The sequence below is a fragment of the Bos indicus x Bos taurus genome, chromosome 25 (genome assembly GCF_003369695.1).
Source record: "Bos indicus x Bos taurus breed Angus x Brahman F1 hybrid chromosome 25, Bos_hybrid_MaternalHap_v2.0, whole genome shotgun sequence".
Taxonomy (NCBI): Eukaryota; Metazoa; Chordata; class Mammalia; order Artiodactyla; family Bovidae; genus Bos; species Bos indicus x Bos taurus.
In genome coordinates, this window is record NC_040100.1 from 40,923,321 (window position 1) to 40,950,738 (window position 27,418).

The window sequence follows — 27,418 nt, forward strand, 5'->3', positions numbered from 1 at the left end:
CACGGCGGTCTGAGGCTGGGCGTCTGTGGCCCTGGGCCCCCATGCAGGCCGAGTGTGGGCTTCTCAGGAGTCAACCTGGGCTCATTCAGTGGAGTCAGCCCCAAATCCAGATGCCCTAGAACTAGCTGGCACCCCAACCTCCAGCTCGGAGAGTCTGTGCTCGCCCACCATCCAGGCAGGACCAGCCAGGATCCAGCATGCAGGCTCAGCTACACTGAGGCCCCAGAGGGCGCAGGCCTCTCTAGCCTTCTAAGGCCGCCTGCCTCCTGAGCCCAGGACACCTGGCGCTCAGCACGGCTACAGGGGGCTCGCCCTCAGCCACAGCCCGTCTCCATTCCCTGGCCTGGGGCAGCCAGGCAGCCCCAGCCTCCTCACGACGCGGCCCTGCCGGCAGGCCTGCCCCGCCCACACAGGCCCCACACCTCTTGGGCCTCTCGTTGAGACTGGTGCTCCGCGCTCGGAAGCTGTCCTTCTCGGGGGTGTCATCGAAAGACAGGAGGACGTTGGAGCGCAGACCCTGGCAGAGAGGAGCGGAGCTGAGCCACATGCCAGGAGGTACCCACAGGCTTTCTCCCGCTGCCCCTGAGCCACCCAGGCACCCTGGGGTGAGCCACAGGCCCAGGACATGGGCAGCCACGAGTTGTGCCCCAGAGGTGCCCGCCTCCTCTCCCACTGGTCACCCTGCTCCAGCCGTAGACGGCCAACAGCCTCACCGGCTCACCTTGGTGATGTAAGGAACAAAGTCCTTCCGGAAGGGCAGGCGGCACCTGATGAACCACATGGCTATGACGTGATGGGCCAGGCACACGATGTACTGATTGAACCTGCCGAGAAGAAACGGAGGTGCTGGGCCCGGGGAGGGATCCAGGGAAACGTGCCAGGAGGGAGGGCAGCAGGTCAGAGGCGCCAAGACCAAGCAGGCCTTCTCTGCCCAGAGGCCTGGCCTCCGGTGAGCAGAGGCCTCCAGCTGGCCTGGGCCACACCGAGGAGGAGGAGGCCTGCAGGGACGTATGGCCAGCACTTACTTGGAGGGGTTGGTATACGGCAGGGAGATGGCAAACACACTGGCATACTGCTCTGCTGCGAAGTTCCTGTAGAGGTGAGGCAGTCTGGCCAGAGCTGCAACAAGGAGAGCCAGTGAGGGGCCCGACGGCTGGGCACACGTGCCCACGGCCATGACAGGGCTGGGAACCAGCGTCCTGTGCTGTGTGTCTAAAGCCAGCCTTGCTACTCTGACCCGAGGGCAGCAAAGGAGCGAAGGCGGCAGCCGCCCGAGCGTGACCTTGGGCCTTGGCTCCCACGGCTGCAAACGACAGTGCCCTGGCTCCGTGCAGACTCGCTTCATGACCTGTGAGCTACACATGCTTTCCATCTTTACAAACCGTTGCAAACAGAATGAATACGCAGTCATGCTGGCCCCAGGTGGCCTTTTACAGAAGCAAAGCCCTGCCTGGTTCCTGTTGTCCACATGCCCAAGGCCTGCTGAGGGCCAGATACCCAGGGACACTGGGAAGGAAGGGGCGAGCCAGGCACCCCCAGCTCCTGGACACCCTAGCCTGAGAGGTGAGACGCCCTCCAAGCTGCGGCTGTGCTGAGGGGACAAAGGGAAGGCTGAGAGCTGGGCAAGCACAGGGCCCAGGGCCAGCCAACGGGCGGCTTCTGGCCACTGACCCTGAGAGGCCAGGAAGGAAAGCCCTCAAGCATGGTGGGTTGGGGGGTGCAAAGGCCCTGAAGCAGCAGAGGGGCCCATGGGGCACAGCACACCTACCTGCAGCAAGGGGAGGTGAGAGTCGGCAAAGGTTATTTCAGGCAAGGCGCAGCCCCAGACTCGAGAGCCCACCCCACTGACACCCATCCCAGCACACACGGGCGCAGCCACAGACACGTACTGGACAGGAACTCGAGGAGCGGGATGGCCATGCTGGCCGTGGCCGAGATGTGTGTGAGCTTCACAACCAGGACGGGCAGTGCCTTGAGGATGACGTCGGGCATCTCCACGCTGCACACGGCCAGGGCCACCACACACTGGCTGGCACAGCGGTAGATGAGGCCTTGCTCCAGGCAGTACACCATCTCCCGCTGTGGACAGCATGATGACTCGCACCAGGCCCACCACAGGCTGGCCCGCGCCCATGCCCCATCCAGAGAGCCCCTCTGGGGAGCCAGGGCCCGGTCTCTCCGCCTCCACCCCAGAGGGGAAAGCCAAGGGCCTTATCCCAGGTCTCAGGACCCCCAAGCGGCAGCACCACCAGCAGCTGAGCCCCCCAAGCCCAGTGGACAGCGAGGCCTCCCTGACACTTCCCCACGTGCCCCCAGCCCACTCCAGAGCCAGGACACGCTGGGCTCAACTCCCTGGCTCTCGAATCCCCAGCTGTCTGACACAGCGAGGCGGCTGGCCCACATCCACCCTGGCCAAGTCCCCGGGAGACAAGTGCTGGCTCAGGCCACAGCCTCGGGGCAAACCACCTGGGCCCTGGGTGCTTCTGAGACCTCCTGCAGCCAGCGCCCCCACCCGCAGTAACACTCTGGGCCTCATGCGTCCTTGGGGAACCTTCAGCCCAGTGTGGCCAGCTACCCCAGGAGTGCAGCCATGAAAACCAGGCTGGGCCACACAGGAGGAGCTGAGGCTCACGTTCCCCAGGAGTGCGAGTGTGCAGTGAGCCCCAAGCAGCGCTGACCAGGAGCGTGGGCTCAGGGCCCACACAGTCCTCATTCAGCGGCTCGCCTTGCCCTGACCATCCAAACACTTCTGCTCCCTACTCAATAAGGGCAGGGTGACAAAGACAAGTGTTGGGAGCTTAAAGCATGAGATAATGGCTCCTTGCAGGCCTTGTACCCAGCAGTGTGGACCTGAGGAGACAGGCTTTACCATGCGTGCTTGTTGCTCTTGATGACAGACGTGGAAGCAGAGAAGTGGGGGCCCTTGGCCTGGCCACCCTGCCTCTCCACACACGCCCAGGTTAGTCAAGAGGCTGAGCACCTACCCTAAAGCTGGAGCAAGGGCAAGCCAGGCAATGCTCCTTAAAAAGAAAACGGGGCTGCGTTGGGAGGCCACATTGGAGCACTGCATAAGCCCACACCCGGAGAGAACTCGGGAGCACCAGGGAGTCCAAACATCCGTGGTTCTAGGCTGCGTCAGTCCATGCCTGCAGTGGCCCCAGAGGGAAACAAAGCCAGCTACCCTCGCCCTGGCCCAGCACCAGGTTATAAGGAAGACACTGGGCCACTCTGGCTGAGGTCAGCATCCTGGAGACCAACTGTCCCTCTCCTGCCCGGTACCTGTCTAGTTTTGTCCAAGTAGTTATGGTAAGAGATCAGGGCTGTCAGCACGGGAACCACAGCGAGATGCAGGTCGGTTCTGGAGAAGCCTTCTGGAGTGCCTCGGAGCCGCTCCAGGGTCTTGGGACCTGAAAGCTAATAGCCACAGCCCAGATATGAAGCTCTGTCGGCAGAGAGGTCAGGCCAGGTGGCCGGGGACCCAGGCAGGCCCCTGAGAATGGAAGCCCAGCGGGAGGATGGGCCAAAGGCCTGGGACCCTCCTACTGCCCTTTCTAACCAGCAGTCTGCTTTCTCAGAGCAGCAGGAGGACACCTGTGGACCTGCTAGGGAGATAGGAGACAGGATGCCCGTATCACAGAGCTCCTTGCAGGAGCGGGGAGGAGTCAGGACCCCGTCCGGGCCTGCGAGCTCAGCCCTTCACTGAGGCCCCTGATCCCCCACCGGCGAGCAGGGATGGGACTATGGGGTCCTGGAGGCCCCTCCTGCGCTCCAGCCAGGGATGAGTCTGAGGCAAACTTGTCTGTGCTACATGTGGCCCCGCCCACCTCCCAGGCTCAGTGGGCCAGGAGGAGGGCCAAAGTGGAAGGCGCACCATGGAGCAGAGGGCGGCGGACAGCTGGTCGACACTGCATGGGGAGGTGAAGATGAGGACCTTATAGCGCAGCGACTCGGGCAGTTTGCTGAGCACCAGCTTCAGCACCTTCCAGTCGGTCTCCTGCAGCAACGGGAGACAGGTCTCAGGGCTGAGCTCCATCTGGGCGGCAACAGGGCTTGGACCTGCTCTCCTGCATGACCTGGTCCTCTGTCCCTGCAGCTCGCACTTGGAGGGTCAGTCCTGGACCGTGGCCACTGCCTCCAGACGCCAGGTGGGCGGGAGGCCCAGCTACACCTCCAGGGCAGGCAACTTACCCACCCCACCACCAGGCCGGCTCCCTCCTGCTGCTGCAATCTCCCGCTTTCCAAGACTGCCCTCACCCGCCCCCTCACACCCCACGACACAAAATGCCCCCAGCCCTCAGCACCGCCGGCTAGTCAGAGCCTCCCTGGAGGCACGCCCCACTAGTCAGAGCCCCCTGGAGGCACGCCCCACTAGTCAGAGCCCCCCTGGAGGCACGCCCCACTAGTCAGAGCCCCCTGGAGGCACGCCCCACCCCACAATCCAGCTGCTTGTCCACACCCTTCACTCTTGTACCACCACCACTCCCAGAGGCAGAAGGTCTCCTGGGCTCCACACCAGCTTCCAGCTTCTACTCACTGCCCATGGCAGGCGCTCAGCACCCCACTATGGAACCACTGAGGGCCCTCAGACGTGAGCACCCCCCACAGTCACCACAGGGAAGGGGCTGAGTGCCCGGGGCACCCAGAAAGCTCGGTCTGACCCAGTGCCACTGGGAGCCCAGCCCCTTACCTGCTTCAGACACTGCAGCAGAACACGGAAGAGCAGGGAGTAGGGCAGGGACCCAAGGCGCACGGCAGGGCCCGCAGGCGCAGGGCCAGGGGGCCCGGCGGGCGGGGACAGGGGGCCCCCGGCCTTCTTCTCGGAGCTCCTCTCTGTCTCCCTGTGGGAGCGAGCAGGAAATGCGCTGAGGCCAGAGCTCCCTCTCCAGCAGGCTAAGGATGGACACAGGCCCCGAGCTGCAACCGGGGCTGCCCACCAAGCCCTATGGAGCTGTCCCCTGCCCCAGGGCCGCCCCAGGGTGAGAGCAGCCAGCCGCCACCCCGCCCCGGGCCCTGGACGTACAGGCAGTCACAGACGCAGTAGGGGCTGAACCTCACAAGCCCGTCTTTGCTGGGCAGGCCCAGGCGGTGCAGTGAGTCGGCCCGCAGCTGCAGCAGGAAGTCGAAGGCCTGCGGAGAGCGGGCGGCGCGGTCCGACAGAGCAGGACACGGCCGCCCAGCCACGCAGGCTCTCAGCAGGGGTGGCCACCCCAACGGCAAACCCGCCCCAATGTCACAGCACCCGTGGCCTCCCCACGGTGCTGGTGATCCCCACAAGAGCTGGGCAACATCGGTCTCTCACCCGGGGCAGTGGGGCAGGGAGCAGATGCCTGGCACCTGGCCAGGCAACAACACATGGCCTGCGGTACTGACAGCAGAGCTCTGCTCAGGACACCCTCGCCCCCAAACACAGAGAGACATCCCCTCAGGCAGACGCTCCATGAGGGACAGGGCTTCCATCCCAACGACCTCTGCTCACGCTGCCACCAGCTCCCCAGGCGGAAGCTCAAGCCAGGGTGCCCTGCCCTGCCCTCCACCGCCAGGCTCTGGGGCACCAGGACCCCCTGGAAGTCAGGGCAATTCCCGCTCTCCACCCCCATCTCAGAACCCCATGTGACTGAGAGGCACACAGACCACAGGGCAAGGAAGCAGCAGCCTCGGCTGGTGCAGAGGAGGGACCGTCTGCTGCAGACCCCCCGCCACCCCTCCAGCCAGCGGTCACTGTGTTCGCCGAGCCGGCTGCAGCTGCTGGGCGCCCCAGGGCACACACCTGCAGACGGATGCTGCTGGCGATGGGCAGGGTGTAGCTGTGCTTGTAGTGGAGCTGAATGTGGCTGACCAGCGTCTCGTACACGCGTGTGGCATGGCTGGCAGGCAGGGCATACAGCTTAGTCTGCAGAGAGAATGCCGGTCACGGCGAGGGCAGGAGGCTGAGATGCAACCGGGGAGCCAGCACCGTGGTGTCCGGGGGAGTAGCCCAGCAGGCACTGAGGTAACTGGCCACATCTACCGCCCTTTAAAACGGACAAACCCTGCGAGCCACCAATGCCCCTCCGGGATTTCCTTCCACAGGTACTGCCTCTCATGCCCCCCTTGGTGAAGGCGAAACACCAGAGACAGTCACGTGTCTGTGTTGTCAGAGGGAATCAGATAAGAAATCGGCGAAACTGCCTGACGGCACAGCCACGTGCGGGAGGACCCACGTGCGCTGACAGCACATTCTCAACACCATGAGGCAAAGCGGGAGAAACTGGGGGTGGGGGGTCACCCCACACGGCAGGAGGTATGTGTGCCCCGTACGAGCCCATGAAGGGGGCTGTCCCCTCGCAATGGGGCAGTCATCCCCGCCCCCTCCACAAGGTCAAGGAAATCTCCCTGAAAGGTGAGGCCTGGGGGGTTGGGCAGGCAGATGGCGCTCAGGGCTGCCAGCAGCCTGGTTTGGGGGAAGGGGTCAGGGGTTACGGGGTGGGGCTGCAGTCCCCTCTGTGGTACTCAGGAGACTTAAAACATGTATCACTGTACACACACACACACACACACACACACACGCTTGACAGCCACACACACACACACACACACACACACACACACACACACGCTTGACAGCCACACACACACACACACACACACACACGCTTGACAGCCACACACACACACACACACACGCTTGACAGCCACACACACACACACACACACACACACACACACACGCTTGACAGCCACACACACACACACACACACACACACACGCTTGACAGCCACACACACACACACACACACACACACACACGCTTGACAGCCCCAGGTCTCCAAGCTGGATTTCCAAATGAGAGCAAGACCGTCTCTCCCTCCTTCCCGCAGTAGGGTTCTGGTCCATCCAGACCACAGGGCTCTCCACGACCCCTCAAGTCAGGACACAGGGAGCATGAGGCTCCTGCCGACAAGACGCCCAGGAAGTGCCGTTCAGTATTTGTATCAAATATATTTTAATTTTAAACTTCCACGCCAGATAATAAAATTCCACCACGTGTAAACTTTACAGGAACTGTTCTACCATCAACGTTTTACAAAGTAGTTGATGAACCAACTAACTCAAACATTTCATTTTACACAATACAGATCCTGGCAAGTGACCTTAAGTAGCACCACACTGCTTTGCCGGTCAGCGATGCACGGGTGGCGGCCAGCAGAAGCGTCTATCACTACCCTGCTGGGGTGTGAAGGGACGGCCACGGTACCAGCTACCCCAGGGATGCCTGCAACACACGAGGACAGCCACTACCCTGGAGAGCGGGCAAGAGCCGCTGAGGACGTGTGCAAGTGGGCTAATGGACGGGGGACCTGTACCCAGAGAATGTGAAGACCTTGACAACTCAAGAAAGACCACCCAGCTTAACAATGGGCAAAGGGCCTGAACAGACATTTCCCCAAAGAAGACACACACACAACCAACCAGCATGTGGAAAGGTGCTCAGTGTCATTAGTCACTAAGAAAATGCACCTCAAAACCACAATGAGACTTCACTTCCTACCCATGAGAACGGTGACAATCAAAAACAAACAGAAAATCAGGAGTGTGCATGAGGGTGTGGCAAAGACGGAGCCCTCATCCACTGCTGCTCTGAACGTAAATGGGAGCCGACCCTAAAGAAAACAGCCTGGCAGCTTCTCAGACGACTGACTGCCCAGAGTTACTGGCTGACTCAGCAAGTCCACTCCTAGGAGAAATGAAACATGCATCCACACAAAAACTCATATGAGTGTTCACTGTAGCCAAAAGTGGAAATGACCCAAGCGACCACCAACTGATGAACAGATACCCACACAACGACCGTTACTCAGCAAGACAAAGGACAAAGTACTGACACACGCCCTAACACGGGAGAAACGTGAGAGACATTATGCTCAGTGAAACACGCCAGACAGAACAGGTCGCATGTTGTGTGACTCTGTGTCTATGCGATGCCCAGAGTAAGCAAATTCACGGAGAAAGAAAGCGTGTCAGGGACCGCTAAGGGCTGGGGTGCTGAGGGGAGAATGAGGAGGGCCCGCTGATGGGTGTGGAGCTGTTTTGGGGTGACTGTAACGACAGCTGCACAACTCTATGAACATAACAAAAACCACTGAACCACACACTCTAATGGATGAGCTGTACGGTACATGCATTACCTCTTGATAAAGCTCCTTTAAAGAAAGCCACACAACCGCGGGGCCAGACAGACGGCAGCCCTCCCCGTCTCCCTGGCCGCGGGGACAGCTGAGGCAGTTCTGCACTGACTCGGGGCCTCGTCCACCCCGCCGTGAGGACTCTGACCTGGCCCCACGGCACCGAGGAGGCAGGACCACCCCCGGGAGTGCACAGGTCCCCAGGGAGCAGCACCCTCGAGGCAGAGCCCACCTGAAGGATGACCAGGAGCCCCAGGACCGCAGTCTTCACATCCTCCAAGGAGGCCGAGTACGCGGCCACATCCCTCTCCTCCAGCTCGGGGGGCGGAGAGAGGGAACGGGCGATCACCTGCAGAGAGAAGACCTCCGCTAAACCCCAGCTCTGGGCTCCCTCAGGCAACAACCATCACCTCCGAAGTTCTCAACCAGCGACTACTTTCTCCTCTATTTCTCAGAAAGAAAGGCGCCATCCACCCCGCCAAGGCACAGATCAGAATCTGCAATGCATTTTAAAACTAAAACAAAATGGTGCTGGTTGTGCAGAAGAGCAATGGACCCAAGCCCGCCCCAGCCAGCCCTTCCTAAAGCCACAGAGACATGTCCCGGGACCCCAGGCAGCAGGGCAGCAGCAAGCGCAGCCAGGCCTCCCAACCCCAGGAGGGAACCGGTCTCGGGGAGACTCAGGCAGTCACTCTGCAAAGAACAGACAGCGGGTCTAGGGAACGCTGCTGCCTGCCGGGCTCCACCACTGAGTGGGGTCCCAATGGTTGCCTGAGCCCCCCAGGTTCGCGCGGCTCTCACCTTCTCAACAATGTCCAGCAGGCTGTTGAAGTGGTGGGTGTGGCAGCCTTCGGCCAGATCTACCAGCAGCTGAGTGGCCAGCTTCCGGACCTGGTGGTCTCTATCCTCAGGGATGTGGGAGAGCTGCGAGATGACCACTGAGTTGATAAGCTCCTCCTGCAGCAAGCACAGGAGCAGCCAGGTGATCCTCTGGCCATGGCCAAGACACACCAACACGTCATCCAAACTTGGGACAACCCATGGCAGCGGTGTGCAAGAGCCGGAGGGCCCCTACCAGGGCGCTGAGCACAGCCCCTCAGCTCAGGACAATGGCAGGTACACAGTGGCCCAGCGTGGGCAGAGCCCGCGGGTGCAGGCTCAGACGTGAACACGGCAGTGACCACGTCTCCGCTCCCTCAGTGTCACGATTCAGAAGGCCCCCACGCGGAGGGCCCTCTGCGTGTGCACTGATATCACAGAGCCCACTGTCATGGGGCTATAGGAGGCGCTAGAAGCAGGTACAAGGCACTACAGGAGCGCAGAATAAGACAAGGCGACCCCAACACAAGGGACCCGGGAGCCCAGAGGGCTTCCTGAAAGAGGCAGTGCTGAGCCAGACTCTACAGAGTGAATTCCAGCAGAGATGCAGAGAAAGGGGAGGCTGAGAGGGCAGGCGGGGCCGACAGGTCCCAGGAGCAGCATGCGCTGCAGCGAGGCCACCGTGAGGAAGGTGCTGGAAGAAGGGACACACCCAGCGCCTGAGCACCTCTCCTGGAGAAGGCAGCCCGGCGGGCGGGGCTGTGGCTGTTCTGGAAAGAAGGGCAGGTTCTGACCCCAAACCTAGAGGATAGACCGGAAGGGAAGCAACAGAGAGAACCAGCAGAGAGGCAGACAGGGCCTGGCCCCACCCTGGCAGCTGGTGACCCACCCCGAGTCCAGAGGGCGAGCGTGATCACAAAATGAAAAGAAAACGTCCCCACACAAGTCCGTTTTCCTGAAGGCAGGGGCTGTGCCCTCCTGGCCTCTTAGCCACAGGCCTGGGAGTGACGAAGGGAGGGAGAGGTCAACGAGGAAACAAAGCCTGCCACTGAGGGGCCCCAGCAAGGGCCACAGGCTGCTTCTGAGGCCAGCAGTGCCCTGCACGGCCCGCGGAGGTCACCCCGCCCCTGCCGCCCCAGGGCTCCCGCGGCGGCCCCGACACGCACCTCGTAGAACTGCCTGTTGATGAGCAGCACGAAGGACAGGACGTCCAGCACCTTGATGCGCACGGCACTGCGTGACTCGTTCCTGGGGGCGGGGCACACTGCTGGGGCTGGGCAGCTGCACCGGCCGCCGCCTCCCCCTGCACCAGCCTCAAGTCCGAGGGTTTCCCTCTGGGCACCCCACACCCACCCGCCTCCGCGGCAGGCAAGACTGAGGCCAGATTCTTGCGACATGGACCCAGAGCAGCAACATGCAGACCCAGAACGGGCGAAAGGCAGAGCACCTGGCCCTCAGAGACAGCCTCTTTCCAGACAACCACCCCGCAGGAAGAACAAGCACAGCAGCCTCAGGGGCCTGTCTGTCTGTCCTACTGGAAGACAAACCCTCTCCCGCGCAGTGAGAACCGTCACAGTCAAGATCCAGAGAGGAAGGCGCTAACTGTCCCGGTTGTGCGCCCACCTGAAAAACCTCTCCATCAGCAGCTGCAGGTTGTGGATCCAGCCGTCCTTCGCTGGATGGATGGACTGAGCCCTGTAGGTTATTAAGTTTAAAAGGGATGACTCCTGTTGAGAGAAGATAGACCTGGGGTTAAGGAGCCGCTCGGCCCTCCCCGAGATTTTCTCATAAACCCAACCCCATTTTGCTGGCCCGGGAGAACGGCCACTCCAGGACACAGGGAGGGAGCATATACGATAGAGGCTCTGCTGGCCTCAGTGAGGACTCACTGAAAACCCACATGAAAGTCTTGCATCAGGCTAGCCTCTCTGGTGCCAGGATGGCCTACGGCTTGGGGAGCAGACACACCAAGCGCAGAACTGCCAGGCGTCTCCCTCCACGCAGGTGAGCAGAGATGGAGTCGGGCTGTGCGGAGCGCCCAGCCCCGCACGCCTCCAGCCTACTGGAGACATCCGCAGGCCTCCAGCCTACTACAGACATCACTGCTGGGGCACAAACCCCAGGGAACAGGAGCCTGCCCGGGCCTTTACTTCAAACTCAAGGAGAACCTCCCCCAGACCCACACAGATCCCCCGCCAACCACCTGACCTAAACCCCAGCCCCACCGTGGTGAGGAAAGAGGTGGTCTTACAGGCCTCTGGTCCGCACACCTCTCCACGAGTTCAAAGTATCTCTCCTGGGAGCCGTGAAACTCGTTCTGGTCACACAGCTCCTCCACTGTGCTCAGCAGATCGTGCACGATGGCGCTCAGCTCTGGGCTGTCCAGGCTCTGCAACACGAGGACCCTGGCACTCAGGAAGGAGCCCAGCTCCCTGCCAGGACTCAGTATTGGAGTCCTCAGCTCAAGGCAGCTGGGTCCAGACTCCAGCCCTCCAGCCGGGCGGGGGGCATGACTGCCCCATGCTGGATGTGCCAGGCCCTGTGACGCTCCTGCCAACTGGGAACGGCAGGTGCCACGGAGCGCTGGCGCTGCCTGCACAGTGGGCTGCCCCCAGGCTCTCGCACCTTCTGGGGGCCCCATGGTGTGGTCTTCCAGCCCATCTCTCCAAGATTAAGCACTGTCTGAACAGTCAGTACCCATCCCTGAGGGATGGGAGCCCGGGCCCTGCTGAGTTCTGTCCTTCCTCCCATGGGTCTGGCTGCCTGCCCAGTGGTCCAGGCCCGAGCCTGCGCTGCGTGTGGCCGCCTCTCCTCACAGCCCCTGCTCGAGCACATCCTCCTTCCTGCTACAGGCAATGCCTTACTCCAAACTTCCACCAAAGTGGCAGGCAGGAACTGTCTTCACGGTCCACTTGCGGCCGTGGAGGTGACCTGGCAGGTTACTCTGTCCATCCTGACTGACATGGCCCCCCACCCCCTGCTCACCTACAACACAGTCCTGCTCCAGCTGACGGAGCATGTTTGGGAAAAACAGCCATCTTCAGTGGACCACAAGCCGACAGCCCTGAAAACCATCAGGGGACACGGCACAGCGCACTCTGAGGGAGGGCCCTCCCGGCCAACCAGTCTACAGTCCTGGTCCTCTCCGTGCCAGCCTTCCTGCCCACCTCACCTGGAGCTGCTGGAGCAGGCGCTCGATGATGTTCAGCAGGATGTCCCAGGTCACGGCCTGGAGCTCCCTCCTGTACTTCTTGATGAGTCTGGTTATGGAGAGGACAATCTCGTAGGACACCACCTCATTCGGACAGGTCATGGCCTGGAACACAGGGCACGTGGCAGTCAGCTCCTGCTAGCTCTCGCAAAGGAAGCCCGGGCACGCAGCCCTCCCTCGGAACCTAGCCTGAGACCCTTGCTTCCACACGTATCACGGGCCACAGAAACAGCATCTCAGGAGCCCGGAAGTATGTGTTCTACGCTGGCTCCAAAGGGCCTGATGGAGCCAGACCGTTCACTTCAAATTCTGGGCCCCAACTCACTGGCCTCATGAAACGCAAGCCCTGCACAGAGAGCATGCCCTCCCCACCCAGGACGACCCTGATCAGGACACGGTGCAAGCCTGGACAAGACCCAGTGCCTCCATTCGTCTGGTAAGCTGAGAAGAGTGCAATCACCCCAGCCCACCAGGATGCCGTGACAACTATGTGAAAACACGAAGTGCTGCAGGTTTCACCAGGCACTGTGGAGACACGAGCTACCATCTCTGGCCTCATTCTAGAACGAGAGAGAAGCTGCCACTGGACCGAGGGAACTGTCAAAAGCAAGCATGCAGCTATCCCCAAGGGAATCTTGAGCAGTCCTGATGCTAATTGGCAGAAGATGAAATTCATAAATTGTAACATCTGCTTGCGAATGAACCCTTCAAAGGTCCCACATCTCATCCCTACATGCAAAGCCCCGTCCCTGCAGCAGACTCCAGTCTGATGGGCCCAGCCCAGCTAAGGGGAGCCCCGCCACGCTCGCCAGCTTACCATGGTGCAGAAACTAAGTTACCTCATAAAACGATGGCAACACAGATGTTGGGGAGTTCTTGAGAGAATAGAGCCGGTGGGCACCCCAGAGAGCCATGCCAACAAAGAACACGGCTCCTCTCAGCAGTGGTGCGTCCTCCATGTAGGCTCTGAAAGCATCCCGGGAAGACAGGATGTGAACTGAGGGCAGCCCGGCGTCTGCCAGGCTCCAGCAGCTTCTCCAGAGGTCCCTACGCTTCTGAGGTGGCAGCCGAGCACGGCAAGGGGCTGTGCAGGGGCCCGGGGCAGCACAACCACGTGGTCTGTTCTCACGTGTGCTCAACAGTCATCACGCTGACTGGCTGAGGAGCCACGCAAGCTGCCAGGACACAAAGGCCCTCAGCCTCGTGGTGCTGACAGCCTCGGAGACACAGGTGTGAAGCAAATCATCGCGTAAACTAACGCTGGGGACCCCCTCAGGTTACAGCTGAAGAGAAGCCGCGGGACAGGAGAGCAGACTGCTCGGGCCATCAGGGAATCCAGGCACAACACTGAGATGTCGAGGACACTCAGAGAAACTCAACCCAGGCAGAAGGACATTCCAGCAAGGCGAACAGTAGCGCAAGGCCCAGGGTGGGAGCAGAAAGGCAAGGTGGAGGAACGAGAGGCTCACAGGCTGAGTGCACTAGGAGCCACTGTGGCTTCGGGCAGAGAAGGACACTGTCAGATCTGTGTGGCTGCGTGTGGAGGACTGGACTTGGGAGGCCAAGAGTGGATGCAGGAAAGCAGTGAGCGGGTGAGAGCTGGGGGGGGGGGGGTGGGGGCCAGGGAGTGGACCGATGAGCCAGCTTGGGGCAGAAGTGACGGGCCCTGCGATGGTTCAGCTGCGGGAGGTGAGGCAGGTCTGGGGACGCGGCCCCGCTGGAGGAGGTCCACATGTGGAGGGAGGTCGGGAGCTCAGGCTGAATGTCCTGACTTCACCAGCAGGAGGAAGACAGGAGCAGAAGATGTGTGCCCCTGCTCAGGGCCCCCTTATGGAGCAGCCCTCCCACCAGCCCAGGAGGCTCCCGTCAGCCTGTGCTGGGCCAGAGCCCACACGGGGAGCCTCCCCTGGGGCCCCATGGCCGCCGAGCTGCCCGCACCCTCGCCCACAGGGCCCGGGCGGCCCGCACTCGCCTGTCTTCCATGATGCGGCACATGTGGTAGATGGCGCTGTGGCCCAGGTGGGTGCCCAGGAGGTTGCGCATCAGCTGGGAAGTAACACGCTGCCGTCGGACAGGCAGACACGAGCCCCAGGCCTCACACGGCCACGCCCTGCAGCCCTCCACGCCCAGCTGCTCTCCACCATCTCCTCCCAGACATGGGTACCCAAGTTTGCCCTCAAAATGCCACCAAACCCTGGCCTCCACTCAGCCACTGGGAAAGTGCACTGCCTTCCCTCAGCACACCACTGTCTGGGCGCTCCAGGAGTCAGAGGCCATTCACTGCACACCAGAGGGTCCTTGTCCTGTCCTCAGGCTGACTCATCACCTCCCCTGGGAAGCCCCTGTGGGACGGCAGGGGAGACCCTACCTTCCAGCAAGGTTCACAGAGCTCCTTGACGTTGATGGTGCGGCAGAGAGTGACGATGAATAGGGGGAGGCTCTCGGCTGGCAGACAGTTGTAGCAGACCACAGCATCCAGCACCTGCAGAGACACCTGGGGGGCGGAGAGAGGGTCAGGCCGGCCTGCCTCCTGCCTGCAGGGATGGGACATCTCCACCGGTTCCCACTGATGCCGCTTTGATCAGTGATGATTGCCCTCCCTCTGCCATAGTGGCCCTCCTGGGACCCTCAGAGTCAGTGTGCGTCTGGGAGGCCCTGCTCCATCCTGGTCACAGCGGGTCATTCCGTCATAAATCATGACCCCAGAACAGATATCACCCAACCGCCCTTCCTTAGAGGAGAATCCTGAGGCTCATAGAGGCCAAGCAGCATGCCTGAGGCCACCCAGCTGGTGAGCGGCAGCACAGGGCTTGACCCCAGGGCCCAGGGTCTCAGTTGCAACACCACCTGGCCTGCCCAGGAGGGTGGAAGGGACTGTCCCTGGGGGGAGGGGGCCTTAGGGGGGTTACTGACCTCTATGTCCACGGAGGACACGGTCTGGACACACAGCAGGCAGACCATGCTGGGGAAGAAGCACAAGACAGCTGAGAGGACACTGCCCTGAAGGTGGGTGGCTCCACTACTTCCTCAACAAAGTCAGTTAAAAAGGTGCTTGACCTCCCTCAGGGCTCCCACCACCCAACCACTGCTCGGGAGCGGGTGTGCAGCACCATGCCTCCGCCTGCAGGCTGCAGTGTTCTCAACACAGCAAGTAACGGTGAACCAGTCACCAGACATCACACACGTCACAAACAGCATGCGGAAAATGGCTCTGGCCATTCCCAATATCTCATTTAATGGTTTCAACAGCTTTATTCACCCTGCAGAGCTGAACTGCGGACATGAGACAGTGAGACTGTGATCAGGCCAATGTGACTGAAAGGCTTTCTTACTGGACCATGGATGCGATGTACTCATCAAGGTAACAGCTGTTGAATTTGACTAAGTTCACGAGCACCAGGAGGAATTCGGAGGACAGGCCAACGTCCATCCACTGCAGGACAAAGTCCGCTGCGGAGAAGAGAGCAACGTCCATACAACTCACTCCCTTCCCAGGGAATTGTGTCCCCCTCCCATTCACTGCTGGAAACCACATCAATGGTCCCCATGGAATGACAGGCAGGCCACCAGGGTGCTGATGGAGGCTGAGCTGGAGCCCCGGCAGGCCAGCGAGTCACAGGAGCTCACCAGCACGCAGGTGCATGCAGGGTCTGGGCTGGGGAAGGGACAGCCTTTGTGCATCTGATGCTCACAGCCCTGACCCCTGATGCTTGGGGTGCAAACGGGGGGTAAGAGTCTAGGAAGGCCTCCCCCATAAGAGACACAAGCAACACTCAGTTTCTAGCCACTCTTGGCAAGACCCAGCCTGAGGCCTGGGTTGACAGCATGCTCTCCAACAACAAAACTCAGACCAGGTGTCCCGGGTCCCTCCCGCCTGACTGAGTGACTTCATGTCTGACAGACTTCGTGTCTGACTGAACTGCCGCCCCGAGTCCTTGCGAGCCCCCATCTCCTCCCCCCCCGGCCCAAAAAAAAAAAACAACCTCAGACCACCTCCTGCCCGCCCAAAAGACATGTCCAGGCCCTAGTCCCCGGGGGTTCAGAGCCAGCAGGTCTGGAGCGAAGCCCAGAACTCTGCATTTTTAACAAGCTCCCCAGGAGCTCTGGGAAGCTGAAGAAGGCTGCACACAGGTAAGCAGAACTGGGTGCTTCAGCGCCCTCTTCAGGCCACCCTTGTGAACTGCAGCTCTCCCTCTGGACCCCGAGGCCTTGGGTATCCCCGATTAAATCTGATCACCAAGGCCAGAGAAACCTCACACCCAACCTGGCACCCACCCAGCTCTTCTTCCAAGTAGGTGATGTGTCTCCCATTGTCTGTGAGGGCCTTGAAAACTTCCAGTCTCTCGTGGAGGTCTTCATTAGAGGGGTAATCCTTGATGACCTTGAAGAAGAGGGCCCTGAGAACGCCCAGGCGGTCCCCCTGAAGATAAAACCATGGGGTCAACAGTCAGGATCCCCTGGCTTTCCCGGGCAGCTGTGATAAGTCCTAGAAGTGCTGCGGCCCCAAGACTCCCAGCCCTGGGGCCCTGTCTCCCTCCCCTAGGAAGCGGCTGTGAGGGACCAGCTGGGGAGGGGATCAGGCGCACTGGCCATCAGCTGACCTGTGTGTGGAGCACCTACTAGGCGCCCAGGTCTGGACACAGGGGCGGGCTCTCAGCAGGGGTCGATTCAGCCCCACCCTCGAGAGGTGCTCACGGAATGACAGCAACGGCCTAGCCAAGCTGAGGTGGGGGCTTCTCAGAGCAGGGGGCTGTGAAGGTGTGGAGGAAACCAGCCACGAGGAGAGGGAACCTCCCAGGCAGGAATGGCCTGGGTGTTCCAGCAGGGCTGGACCCGGGTAAGAAGGGTGGGGAGGTCAGTGGGACCAAGACAGCAACGGCGCACTCATGGCACTACACCCCAGAAAAAGGAGGGACAAGCACCCTCAACGGACAGGAGAGGTGGCGGTGGCGTGTGCGGGTCACAGAGATAGGAGAGGGTGACACCATGTGTCCACACGAGCGGTGCAGCTCCAGGGCCCTGGGCACCGGCCAACCTGTGCGGGGTGCCACCGGGCCACCCTTACCTGCCCCTGCACGATGGCCTTCAGCAGAGCCAGCACCGCATGCCGGGCCTCGGGTGGCCGCTCTGGCTGCAGCAGGTCCGAGACGGCCTTCCAGAGTGCTTCCACCGCGTGCTGCCCAGCAGAGAGGGGATGGCGATCGGCGTGCTGGCCCCTCAGCTCAGGGGTCAGTCTCAGGGGACAGTCTCATGGGCAAAAGACAGAGCAGAACAACGTGCTCTTCTGACTTAAATTCGCTTCTCTAAAGCCCTCATCTATACGTCACAGCCCACAGCGAGCATGAGCCTGACCAGGGGAACGGCTCCCAAGCTCCTTCAAACCCTAGCTGGTCCTTTAACCCTCACCAGGCCATAGGCTGAGGTCAGGGAGGAGGGCAGGTGGGCCAGGGGGGCTGTCCTGGCGGCCCCCGGAGATCAGCAGGGAGTTCCCAGAGCTTGCTCAGCCTCTCTGGGCAGTCACCAGAAGATGCTCAGAACCAGCAGTGGCAGAGCGATCCCCAGGCCTGTGGACTGACCTAGGAGCCCTGCGCTCTGGCTCCCCCTTGTGTGAACAAGCCAGCTTCGGGCTACTTAGCACCCTACCCCAACTCTGCCTCTGCCAAGTGCTCTGTGCAGGTTCTGGAATCTGCCTTCTAAGTCCACCCAGCCCACGAGGGAACTGAGCCCTTTCCCCAGAGCTCTTCGAATCAGCCTCTCACATCACTTTCCTTTCCCCACTTCAGCCAAGGTTCCCAGACCACTCACCCTTTCCTGCGCTCACTCGTCTTAAGTGGGGGGCTAAAATGTCTTTTAGATGCAGTCTGACCAACACTCTAACCGACTCCAGACACCCCAGAACCTCCCCTCCTCTCTCCCATTCCCTGTACTCCTCCCGATGCAACCTGAGCCCCCAGATTACCCAGGCCTCTGAGGCCAAGCCGCGCATTCACTAGATGGCACCCTGGCCATGGCTCCCCTTTCTGCACTCACACCAACAGCTCTGAGAACCCTGATGCCTGTCCTCACATTTATCCCTGGTGAAGTGCAGCCTGCACGTTTCAGATGATCTGCAGAGGACACAGGGGTCACTCTCCCCCAGGCAGATCTGAACCCATCAGGTATGAGACCCACATCTAGTCCTATGTCATTTGCGCAAAAGCGGGGTGGCAAGGTGAGGGCACAGCCCTTGAGGAACTCTAACGGCAGCACCCCCCTCTGTCCACAGGACGCGGGAAAGAGCCTGGAAGTGTCTATCAGAAATAAACATGCCTACATCTGTGAGGCTGCCTAATACCACCCAAACGTCTCTCTCCAAAAGACAGAGACTGGCATGCCTGGACTTGTTCTACATCAAGGTATACTCTCTACTGAACAAAACAGACATTCCTCTATTGTCCTTTCCTGCAAGTTTGTAATTTGAGAGGACAGTGAGTGTGCATTTCTGTAAGCCACCTCAAAACCTCTCCTGGATCTGCTAAAAGAGCCTCACCTCTTGCTCCGCATCTCCACACGTAACTGGCCTCTCAACGTTGTGCTCAGGACACTTCCAGAAGCTTCCCTATCACTAAGTGAAAGAAGTCTCTCAGTCGTGTCCAACTCTTTGCGACCCCATGGACTATACAGTCCATGGAATTCTCCAGGCCAGAATACTGGAGTGGGTAGCCTTTCCCTTCTCCAGCAGATCTTCCCAACCCAGAGATTGAACCCAGGTGTCCTGCATGGCAGGAGGATTTTTTACCAGCTGAGCCACCAGGGAAGCTCTCCCCATCACTAAGACAAGACTAAATTTCTCAAACGGTGTGCGACAGTTCCTTAGCGACGTCAGCTGTCAGCCCTGCTCCTAGAAAAAGCCAAATCAGGCTCTAGCACAGCTCACATGAATCTGTCCAGTCACCCACCCGAGACACACCTACCTCTTCGAATTTCTTCGTTCTGGCAACCTCACAGATCTGCCCTATCACCCGGATGCGATTATTGAGGCCACATTCAACACTCAGCTCCTGGAAAGAGAATGAAGGAAAGGGGGTCCTGGCTCAGGCACCAGGTCTCCTTACCTGTGAATCACAGGGCACTCTAAGAACTGCCCTGTCTTACCAACACTGGAAACCTACAGCAGACCTCTTGAAACCAGGAATCACCAGTTGACCACTCCTACCTTAAGGGAGCGAAAACTTTTTTTTTTCATAGCTACACTTTTTTTCACTTAAAAAAACTCACATATGAAACTCACCATCGTAATGACTTTAAAGTGTATAATTCAGCTTTTAGTATATTCAGAACGTGCAACCAGGTCCACTAATTCCAGAACATTTTCATCACTTCAAAAGGAAGCTTCACTCCCCAACCCCTCCTCACCCACCCCAAGCCCTGGCAAAGGCTAATCGACTCTGTCTCTATGGGTTTGCTTACTCTAGACACTGCATATATACGGAATCATATATTAATGTGAGCCTTTGTGATTGGCTTCTTTCGCTTAGAATGTTTTCAAAGTTCATCCATGCTTTTGCATGTTATCAGTGCTTCATTCCTTTTTTTTTTTTTTTTGGCAAATAACAGTCTCTCCATCTTATGGATGTATCCATCATATTTTGCTGACACCTTCACCAACTGATGAGCATGTGGTTGTTTCTGGACTGCTGCTAAGTTGCTTCAGTCGTGTCCGACTCTGTGCGACCCCATAGATGGCAGCCCACCAAGCTCCCCCGTCCCTGGGATTCTCCAGGCAAGAACACTGGAGTGGGTTGCCATTTCCTTCTGCAATGCATGAAAGTGAAAAGTGAAAGTGAAGTCGCTCAGTCGTGTCTGACTCTCAGCGACCCCGTGGACCGCAGCCCACCAGGCTCCTCCGTCCATGGGATTTTCTAGGCAAGAGTACTGGAGTCGGGTGGGGGTGCCATTCATTGCCTTCTCCATGTTTCTGGACAGGAAACTTTAAAAGCACAAAAATTCAACATTATTTATGGGCAAAGCACTGAGTAGGCATGTGCTGGGAGATTCCAACACACGCAAAAGGGTGAAGACTTACTTCTCCCAAGAACTCTCAAATTATCAGTTACACCTGGGCATAATCCTAACCACCTGAGGAGACCGTGGTGTTCTGGTCACATCTAGTGAAATAGATTTTCTTAACATCAACATCTGAATACTAACTCCAGTGTGCTGGACCAAGTCCCCAAGATCCTGACTTCCTGAATCTCCTGAGGAAAACCATCACCACCACGGTGCTGGGGAAAGCAGCCCCACAGAACGGGGTGACAGGTCAAACTCAGCCTTCCCTGCACCTCCCATTCAGTAGAGAAGACCCAGGCAGCTCACTCACTCTCAGGATTTCCGCGGTGATGATAAACTCAGTCTGTTTGCCCTCTGCAGACCTGGGATTTGGCCGTGGAGTCCCCAGTCCCAAAAGAATCTTGAACTTCTCCTTCAAGCCTGAATCTTTGCTTGCTGGCTTAGCCATGCTGGGCAAGGACGCACCAGAGGACTCCTCTGTGCCGAGAATCAGGCAGAGACCTCAGGGACGGCTCTGCCCGCCCGCGAACCCTAGGTTCCCGGTGGGCACGACCTTTCTTCCTCCCACAGCCCCGGGGAGACCTCAACCACAGCCAGGCGGTCCCGGCCAGAAATAAACCCGTGAAGGGCCCGGCCGTCCACCCGCGCCTCCTGACTCAGTGCGTGCGGTGAGGGAGGGGCCCCGGGGGCGGCCGCCGCGGGGTCCAGGGAGCCCCGACGTCTGCCGTCTCTCTTCGCCCCGTGTCGGGGAGGACTGTCGGGGGGACGCCAGGAGCAGGAACCACCCCCCCGCACCCGCCTTGGACTTAAAGCCAAGGAATGCTTGGGGCTCCAGGGTCAGCCTGAGGTGGGCGCGCCCGACGGCCGGGCGCGACACCGCGGGGTCCGCCCCCGCCGCCTCAGCGCGGAGCAGGCCAGGAGGGGCAAGCGTCCCCCGCAGCCCAGTCGGGGCTGGCCACCCTGCGGGCCGAGCCGGCGCCAGCGGCCCGGACGCCGCGAGCCACTCACCACTCGCCCCGCCCGCCGCGCGTAGGGCTGTCCCGGGGCGGAGAACCCAGCACACCCCCGGCCCCAGGCCACCGCCGGAAGCGCGACCCGAACTTCCGGCCGTGGGAGGGCGCCGAGGGCCGCCGCAGCGCTTGCTGGGAGACGTAGTCCTGGGTTGCTCTCTGGCCGGAAGGCCGGGGGGAGGGTCTGGTCACGTGGGAAGGGCACAGAGGCAGCCGGGAGGTGTAGTCCGCAGGAATCCGCCATGAACGCGGCGGGAGTGAGGATGGTGGTGACCCGCGCCCGGAGCCGGGGGACTGGGGCCAGCCTCAGGCGGCGTGGGGAGAAGGCCGCGCCGCTCCGGAGCGGGGAGGCGGCTGCAGGTAGCGCCGCGCCCGAGGTGGGGCACAGGAGGAGAGGCAGGGAAGGGAACCTGCAAGGGACTGGAGGCTGGGGTCCCGGTCGCACGTGAGGGCTCCGCGCCGCGAGGGCTGGTACCCAGCAGCCTCGAGCAAGCTCCTGGGCTGCACGTCGGGGGACAGCGGGGCGGGCCGTGAGTTCCCGCCTTGAGCTCGGTTCCCAGCAGACAGGGGCTGAGTTCGTACATTCCCACCTCCTCCGCCTACATCCTGTTCAAGAAAGTCCTCCCAGCCCCACTAGCATGCCCTAGGGTACGCCACTTGTGCTAGGCTGACTGCGAGGCGCACTGGCCCTATCCTGAGAACTGCTTCCAGCTCAGAGGTCCCAGCCTGATGTTTTCTGCCCCTGCTAGAGGGTTCCTCTGAGAGAAAATGGGAAACGGTTTGACTTTCCTTATCATTTACATGTGTATTAGAGACCTACATGTTTTCTAATTGAGGGCTTACTTTGGGACTCAGCGATAAGTGAGGATGGCAGGGCCCCTGCCCCTTGTCCTGCCTGGATGTCTGCAGGATTGGCCAGAGGAGGATTCTCACAGACACCCAAAGCCCCCAGGGGTAAGCCCAGACGGACAGGATGACACTGGGCAAGAAGCATGGCGGGGGCACAGGCACAGTGGGCAGGAGCTTTGATGCCAGGGCAGTTTGGAGTTCTTCACGAGCAAAGAGAAAAACCAATGAAAGATTTCCAACAGGAAGTCACACGACTTAATCCAGATTTTTAGAAAGCTCTCTCTGACAGCGTTGAGAGTAGAGTGGGGGCTGCCATGGTGGAGGCTGTCACTAGCGTCCTCATGTGCGGCAGTGGGCGTAGCCAGAGGGCCAGCGCCATAAGGAAGGCTGACCTGGCCCGGAACATGTGCCATAGAGGCCAGTGCACCCCCAGCTATAACAGGTGTTTGTTGGGTGATTGTTGAACAAACGACATGGGATGAGATGGCAGGTAGTGGCACCTAGTGGCACTTTTTGCAGAAGAGAGGAAAAGCTACAGCCCCGTGAAGCGTCAGCGGAAGGCACAAAGGCTGAGCGTGGCCTACGAGGCCTCAGAAGGTGAGGGAGGCGAGGGGGCCGAGCATCTCCAGGCACCATCCTGGCAGCCTCAGGACTGGCGGCAGCAGCTGGACAACATCCGGACCATGAGGAGTGGGAAGGACGCACCCGTGGACCAGCTGGGGGCTGAGCACTGCTTTGACCCCAGCGCATCCCCTAAGGTAGGCAGGGACCCATCTGCCGGTGACCTCTTCTGAACAAGACACTCGCTTCCTCTCAGGCTTCTAGCAGGGACAGCTGGCACAGCAGGGGTGTTGGGTAACATTGGCTCAGAGAGGGAGTTCCTTATACTTCACTGGCCCAGAGCCTGGTCCTAAGACCAACCTGATTCCAGTCCCAAGTCTGCTGCCTGGTGACTAGGGCCTCAGTTTGCTTGTCTGTGGAGTGAACCGCAGCATCCTTTGCGAAGCGATGACAATAACAAGCGTAACCGAGCAGTGTTGAGCACTGGCGTCGCGCCAGGTGCAGTTCTGTAAGCCTCACAGTGATCTTACAAAGCATGTGCAGCTAGTTTCTTTCTAAGTGGAAAAACAGACCTAAGCCAGACACCACACACGCCCCCTTGGCCAGGCCCGGGGTGACACGTGGAGATGAGTAAAGGGCTTGCCTGGGGCCTGGCCCACGGTGAGCACCCAGGACCCGCCACCACCCTGGTGCCTGTCCCTGTGCAAGCAGGTGCGGAGGTACCAGGTGCTGCTGTCCCTGATGCTCTCCAGCCAGACCAAGGACCAGGTGACAGCGGGTGCCATGCAGCGCCTACGGGCCCGGGGCCTGACGGTGGACAGCATCCTGCAGACGGACGACAGCACGCTGGGCGCGCTCATCTATCCTGTGGGCTTCTGGAGGGTGAGCCAGCCCGTGGCCAGCAGGCCTGGGGGCGCCACTGGCTTGCAAAGATGTCAAGGAGGCTGAGCAGCTGCGGGGGGCGGGCATCCCTGGCTGTGAGTTTCCCCTGGAGCTCCATCCTGCCCTTGCCTCTCTGACCAGCCCACAGGGGGCTGGGCAGTGGGGCCTCAGTCCAGACCCCAGAGCTCCTTGGCCTTTCCTGTTTGCAGCCCACCCCTTCCTTCCTCCCCCTCCCTGCCCAGCCTCCTGGCCCTTCCCTTCCTCGCTAAGGCTGCCCACCCACTTAGCCCTTTGTTGACTTGGAGCCTCCCTGGAGTGCACGGCCCCTCCCCTCGGGAGCAGCGGCAGGGAGTGCAGGGTGGCGGGTGGGCGGGGCTGTTTCCCCTTGGCACTGGCTTGGGCTGCAGTTTGTCAGATGGGTTTTAAATAGCCCTGTCCACTCAGACCCAGGATGGGAACTGCCCTGCTGGCCTGGAGGCAGGCGAGGGAGTCCCAGTCTCCAGCCTTCCTTCCTGAAGGCCCAGGTGCTGTGGAGCCCAGCTGCTGACATGGCCGGCCCTTCTTAGCCTGCTTGGTCTCCCGTGGAGAGTAATGGGGCAGGGGGCCTCAAACCAGACCCCACACACTTGTCCTGGGGCCCAGGCAGGTGGGAGGTAGGCCTGCACTGGGCCTCCCTTGGCCTTCCTGCTGCCCTTGACAAGCAAGTGCCTCTGAGTGTGTCCAGGACCGGTGATGGGTAGCTCTGGGCACCTGCGGGTCTTCTCTGTGCTTCGTCCTCCCCAGTCAGGAGATACCCCTGATCTCCAGGGCTCACCCCCTGCAATCTTTCAGAGCAAGGTAAAGTACATCAAGCAGACCAGTGCAATCCTGCAGCAGCGTTACGACGGGGACATCCCAGCCTCCGTGGCAGAGCTGGTGGCGCTGCCCGGCGTCGGGCCCAAGATGGCGCACTTGGCCATGGCGGTAGCCTGGGGCACCGTGTCAGGCATTGGTGAGTGGAGTGCACGCAAGGCGGGAGTGGCCGGTTCCAGGCTTGCTGGTTGCTGTCGAGGTTCCCCAAGTCCCCAGCTCAGGTCTCCTCGTTCACAACTCAGCCCAAAAGGTCAGGAGCGAGGCAGCCCCACCCAGAAACGGGTACTGACTGGAGGAGCTCCTGTTTGCCCAGCACGTGTGGTGAGCTGAGCCCCGGGAGAGGCCCGTGGCCGACTCGGGACTGTGCCGTGTGAGTGAGAGAAACATCAGACAGCTCCTCACTCGAGGGTAGAAATGCTGACGGGGCATGCAGGCACCTCTGGAGCCAACCTGGTCTGGGGCGTCTGGAGGACTTCCTAAGGAGGTGATAAATCACCCAAGAGCTGAGTGGTGAGGTGGGCTGGCCAGGCCAAGGCGAGGAAGTGCGCTCCGGGCAGAAGGAACAGCGTCTGCAGAGCCGTGGGGCAGGGAGAGGCCAGAGCATGAGGCTCTGGGATGCACGTGGACAGACAGGAGATGGGACCCCAGCAGGTGGGGGTGGCCCTTCCTGGAATCCTCTCCTGGGTCCTTGTGGCGCATCCTGGCCCTGGAGGAGCTCCAAGTGGAGACAGACCCCGGCGTTGGGGTGGGCTGGCCGCTTCAGATCGTTGCCCAGTGGGTTGGGGCTTCCGAGGCCTCACGGCACAGGCCTAGTCAGCCTGGGAACCAGGCCTTGACCCATGACCCGTTGTGTGCCTCCACCCTGGCGCTTCTCAGGGGCTTGTGCAGAGGAGCCAAGGGAGGCGATCGGGAATGCCCCAGGGCTCCTGTGGCTGGTGCAGCCCACCCCTGGGCTGGGGACCCCTTCCTTGCGCTGCCCATGGGAGGAAGAGGGCTACGCCCACCCCCCCACCCCCCCACCCCCGCCCCAGGAAGGAGCTCAGAAGCCCTGAGTACAGGAGCCCAGCCAGGGCAGAGCCCCCCACCCCCACTGGGCTCCCGCGGCTGGCAGCCACTCAGCAGACACTCGAGCTTCTCCTGGCGGCTGTCCTCGGCTGCCCGTGTCCAGGAGCGGGCGGGCGGGTCTGTGGGGGAGGGCCCACCCTCAGCTGGACCGGCAGAGTGTGAGAACTGTGTGCTTCGCGGTTGTCTGTGGACCCGGCCAGCTGCAGGGTGACCCTGGCGGGGGCAGTGCACCCTCCTAGCCAGGTGACCCTGGGCGAGGCACTTGGCCTCTCTGAACTGGGCCACAAAGCGGGGGAATCATTTGCTCCCGTTAGCGGCCCAAAGGTGCAGACCAGCCCCTCCGGGGGCTCACAGTGTGGTGCAGCCCTGGGTAACTTAAGGGAGCGGTTACCTCCATGTTACAGAGAAAGAAGCTAAGCCTTGGTGACCCCAGGGTGTAACTTCTCCATTTACCTGCTCTCCCTGAGTCCCCGGGATGCCTGTCACAGCTGTTGGGGAGGGCTGAGCCTTTTTCCAGGCAGCTATCAGCAGAGAGTACTCTTGCCTGGCAAATCCCATGGATGGAGGAGCCTGGTAGACTGCAGTCCATGGGGTCGCTAGGAGTCGGACACAACTGAGCGACTTCACTTTCACTTTTCACTTTCATGCATTGGAGAAGGAAATGGCAACCCACTCCAGTGTTCTTGCCTGGAGAATCCCAGGGACGGGGGAGCCTGGTGGGCTGCCGTCTCTGGGGTCACACAGAGTTGGACACGACTGAAGCGACTTAGCAGCAGCAGCAGCAGAAATGTGAGCTGCTGCAGGAACACACTTTCTTGCTTTCTCTTGGGCAGACACGACACGGGGAGGAGGCCTCACCGAGCAGGTGTTCCGGCCCAGCCCCCGGTGGCCGATCAGGGGAGCAGGGGCTGCGGCCAGGTGGATGACAGCTGCAGCTGTCCTGGCCGCGCTTGCCGCTCCATCCCTGACGGTGCAGTGGCAGGTGATGTCTCTGCGGGCTGAGTTGCTGCCATCCAGCCTGGCACCCACGGCCAGTGCCAGGAGGCACTGCTGCCTGCACCCTGTGTAGAAGGCCAAGACCTCTGGGTCTGGCTCCAGCCCCTGCCCAGCCACAGGCCCAGGCGACCCTCTGTCAGGCCTGTGCAGTTCTGGGCTCTCCTCAGAAGCTGGGGGGGTCAGGGGAGGGGCCACGGGGACCCCCCACCCACCCACATTGGGAGCCAGGGGCAGGGATAGGCAGTCTGGCCCAGTAAGCCTGCCGAGTGCTCACCCTGCCCCGTTTCCAAGCAGCAGTGGACACACATGTGCACAGAATCGCCAACCGACTCAGGTGGACCAAGAAGGCAACTAAGTCCCCAGAGGAAACCCGAAGGGCTCTGGAGGAGTGGCTGCCCAGGTGTGCCCACCCCCATGGGGGGCTGGGGTGGGCTCCCTCAGGTGGGCTCCCTCCCTCCCTCCACACTGATGACTCCCACCCCCACAGGGAACTGTGGAGCGAAATCAACGGCCTGCTGGTGGGCTTCGGCCAGCAGACTTGCCTGCCCATCCGCCCACGCTGCCAGGCCTGCCTCAACCGGGCCCTGTGCCCAGCTGCACGGGGACTCTGAGGGCCTGGGGCCCTCTGCCCGGCGCCACTCTGGCCACTGTCTGTCTGTGCCTTTGCTGGGGAGCCGTAGCCTGTTTATAATAAAGCTTGGGGGTTGTTTGTAGTTAGGGTCTGGCTGAGTTGTACTGGGGCGGGGGCAAGGGGCAGGCTGGAAAGCACACGCGTGAGCTGTGTGCACACCCATGCTTACATGTGTCTGGAACAGGGCGGCCTGGGAGGCTGGGATGGGGACGTGACAATCTGGGCTGCGTGCGGGGGCGGGGGCGGGGGCCAGGGTCGTGGGAGCCAGCTGCAGCCAGCTGTCTGGAAGCCCGCAGGGGACGCCGGCTGCCTCCCTCAGCAGCTGGCTGG

The 27,418-nt window shown here is 60.8% G+C and overlaps 2 protein-coding genes across 17 annotated transcripts in view; one reads left to right on the forward strand and one right to left on the reverse strand.

Annotated features, from left to right (window-relative positions):
• The window catches only part of TSC2 (TSC complex subunit 2), a 31,626-nt gene extending 10,270 nt beyond the window's left edge, over positions 1–21,356 (reverse strand). For 7 of the 14 annotated variants that reach the window (XM_027528251.1, XM_027528247.1, XM_027528250.1 and 4 more), the window contains exons 1-24: positions 21,251–21,348; positions 19,147–19,233; positions 17,259–17,369; positions 16,469–16,613; positions 15,526–15,643; positions 15,107–15,155; positions 14,562–14,687; positions 14,166–14,239; positions 13,033–13,159; positions 12,155–12,298; positions 11,234–11,371; positions 10,606–10,709; positions 10,149–10,230; positions 8,965–9,120; positions 8,396–8,512; positions 5,768–5,890; positions 5,021–5,127; positions 4,688–4,838; positions 3,872–3,994; positions 3,280–3,414; positions 1,890–2,079; positions 1,026–1,119; positions 722–824; positions 423–517 (exon numbers count right to left, since the gene is read on the reverse strand). In XM_027528251.1, coding sequence (XP_027384052.1) covers positions 423–517; positions 722–824; positions 1,026–1,119; positions 1,890–2,079; positions 3,280–3,414; positions 3,872–3,994; positions 4,688–4,838; positions 5,021–5,127; positions 5,768–5,890; positions 8,396–8,512; positions 8,965–9,120; positions 10,149–10,230; positions 10,606–10,709; positions 11,234–11,371; positions 12,155–12,298; positions 13,033–13,159; positions 14,166–14,239; positions 14,562–14,687; positions 15,107–15,155; positions 15,526–15,623 — 2,336 coding nt within the window. In that variant the 5' untranslated portion in view covers positions 15,624–15,643; positions 16,469–16,613; positions 17,259–17,369; positions 19,147–19,233; positions 21,251–21,348. Of the gene's footprint in view, positions 1–422; positions 518–721; positions 825–1,025; positions 1,120–1,889; positions 2,080–3,279; positions 3,415–3,871; positions 3,995–4,687; positions 4,839–5,020; positions 5,128–5,767; positions 5,891–8,395; positions 8,513–8,964; positions 9,121–10,148; positions 10,231–10,605; positions 10,710–11,233; positions 11,372–12,154; positions 12,299–13,032; positions 13,160–14,165; positions 14,240–14,561; positions 14,688–15,106; positions 15,156–15,525; positions 15,644–16,468; positions 16,614–17,258; positions 17,370–18,722; positions 18,798–18,971; positions 19,074–19,146; positions 19,234–20,552; positions 20,720–21,250 lie in introns of those variants that run through there. The other 7 variants (XM_027528256.1, XM_027528254.1, XM_027528252.1 and 4 more) reach the window with 5 other exon arrangements.
• Positions 21,357–21,462: 106 nt separating this feature from the next.
• Positions 21,463–27,172, forward strand: NTHL1 (nth like DNA glycosylase 1). Of its 3 annotated transcripts, none has more exons than XM_027528258.1 (7): positions 21,463–21,612; positions 22,621–22,859; positions 23,374–23,544; positions 24,376–24,535; positions 26,295–26,443; positions 26,752–26,857; positions 26,945–27,172. In XM_027528258.1, the coding sequence occupies exons 1-7, from the start codon at positions 21,495–21,497 to the stop codon at positions 27,169–27,171; spliced, it is 1,170 nt and encodes a 389-aa protein (XP_027384059.1). In that variant the 5' UTR covers positions 21,463–21,494; the 3' UTR covers position 27,172. The 3 variants fall into 3 exon arrangements, with proteins under 3 accessions (XP_027384059.1, XP_027384061.1, XP_027384060.1); XM_027528259.1 differs by lacking the exon at positions 21,463–21,612 and adding an exon at positions 21,621–22,206; XM_027528260.1 differs by lacking the exon at positions 26,295–26,443 and having other exon boundaries at positions 21,467–21,612; positions 26,945–27,170.
• The last annotated feature ends 246 nt before the right edge of the window (positions 27,173–27,418 follow it).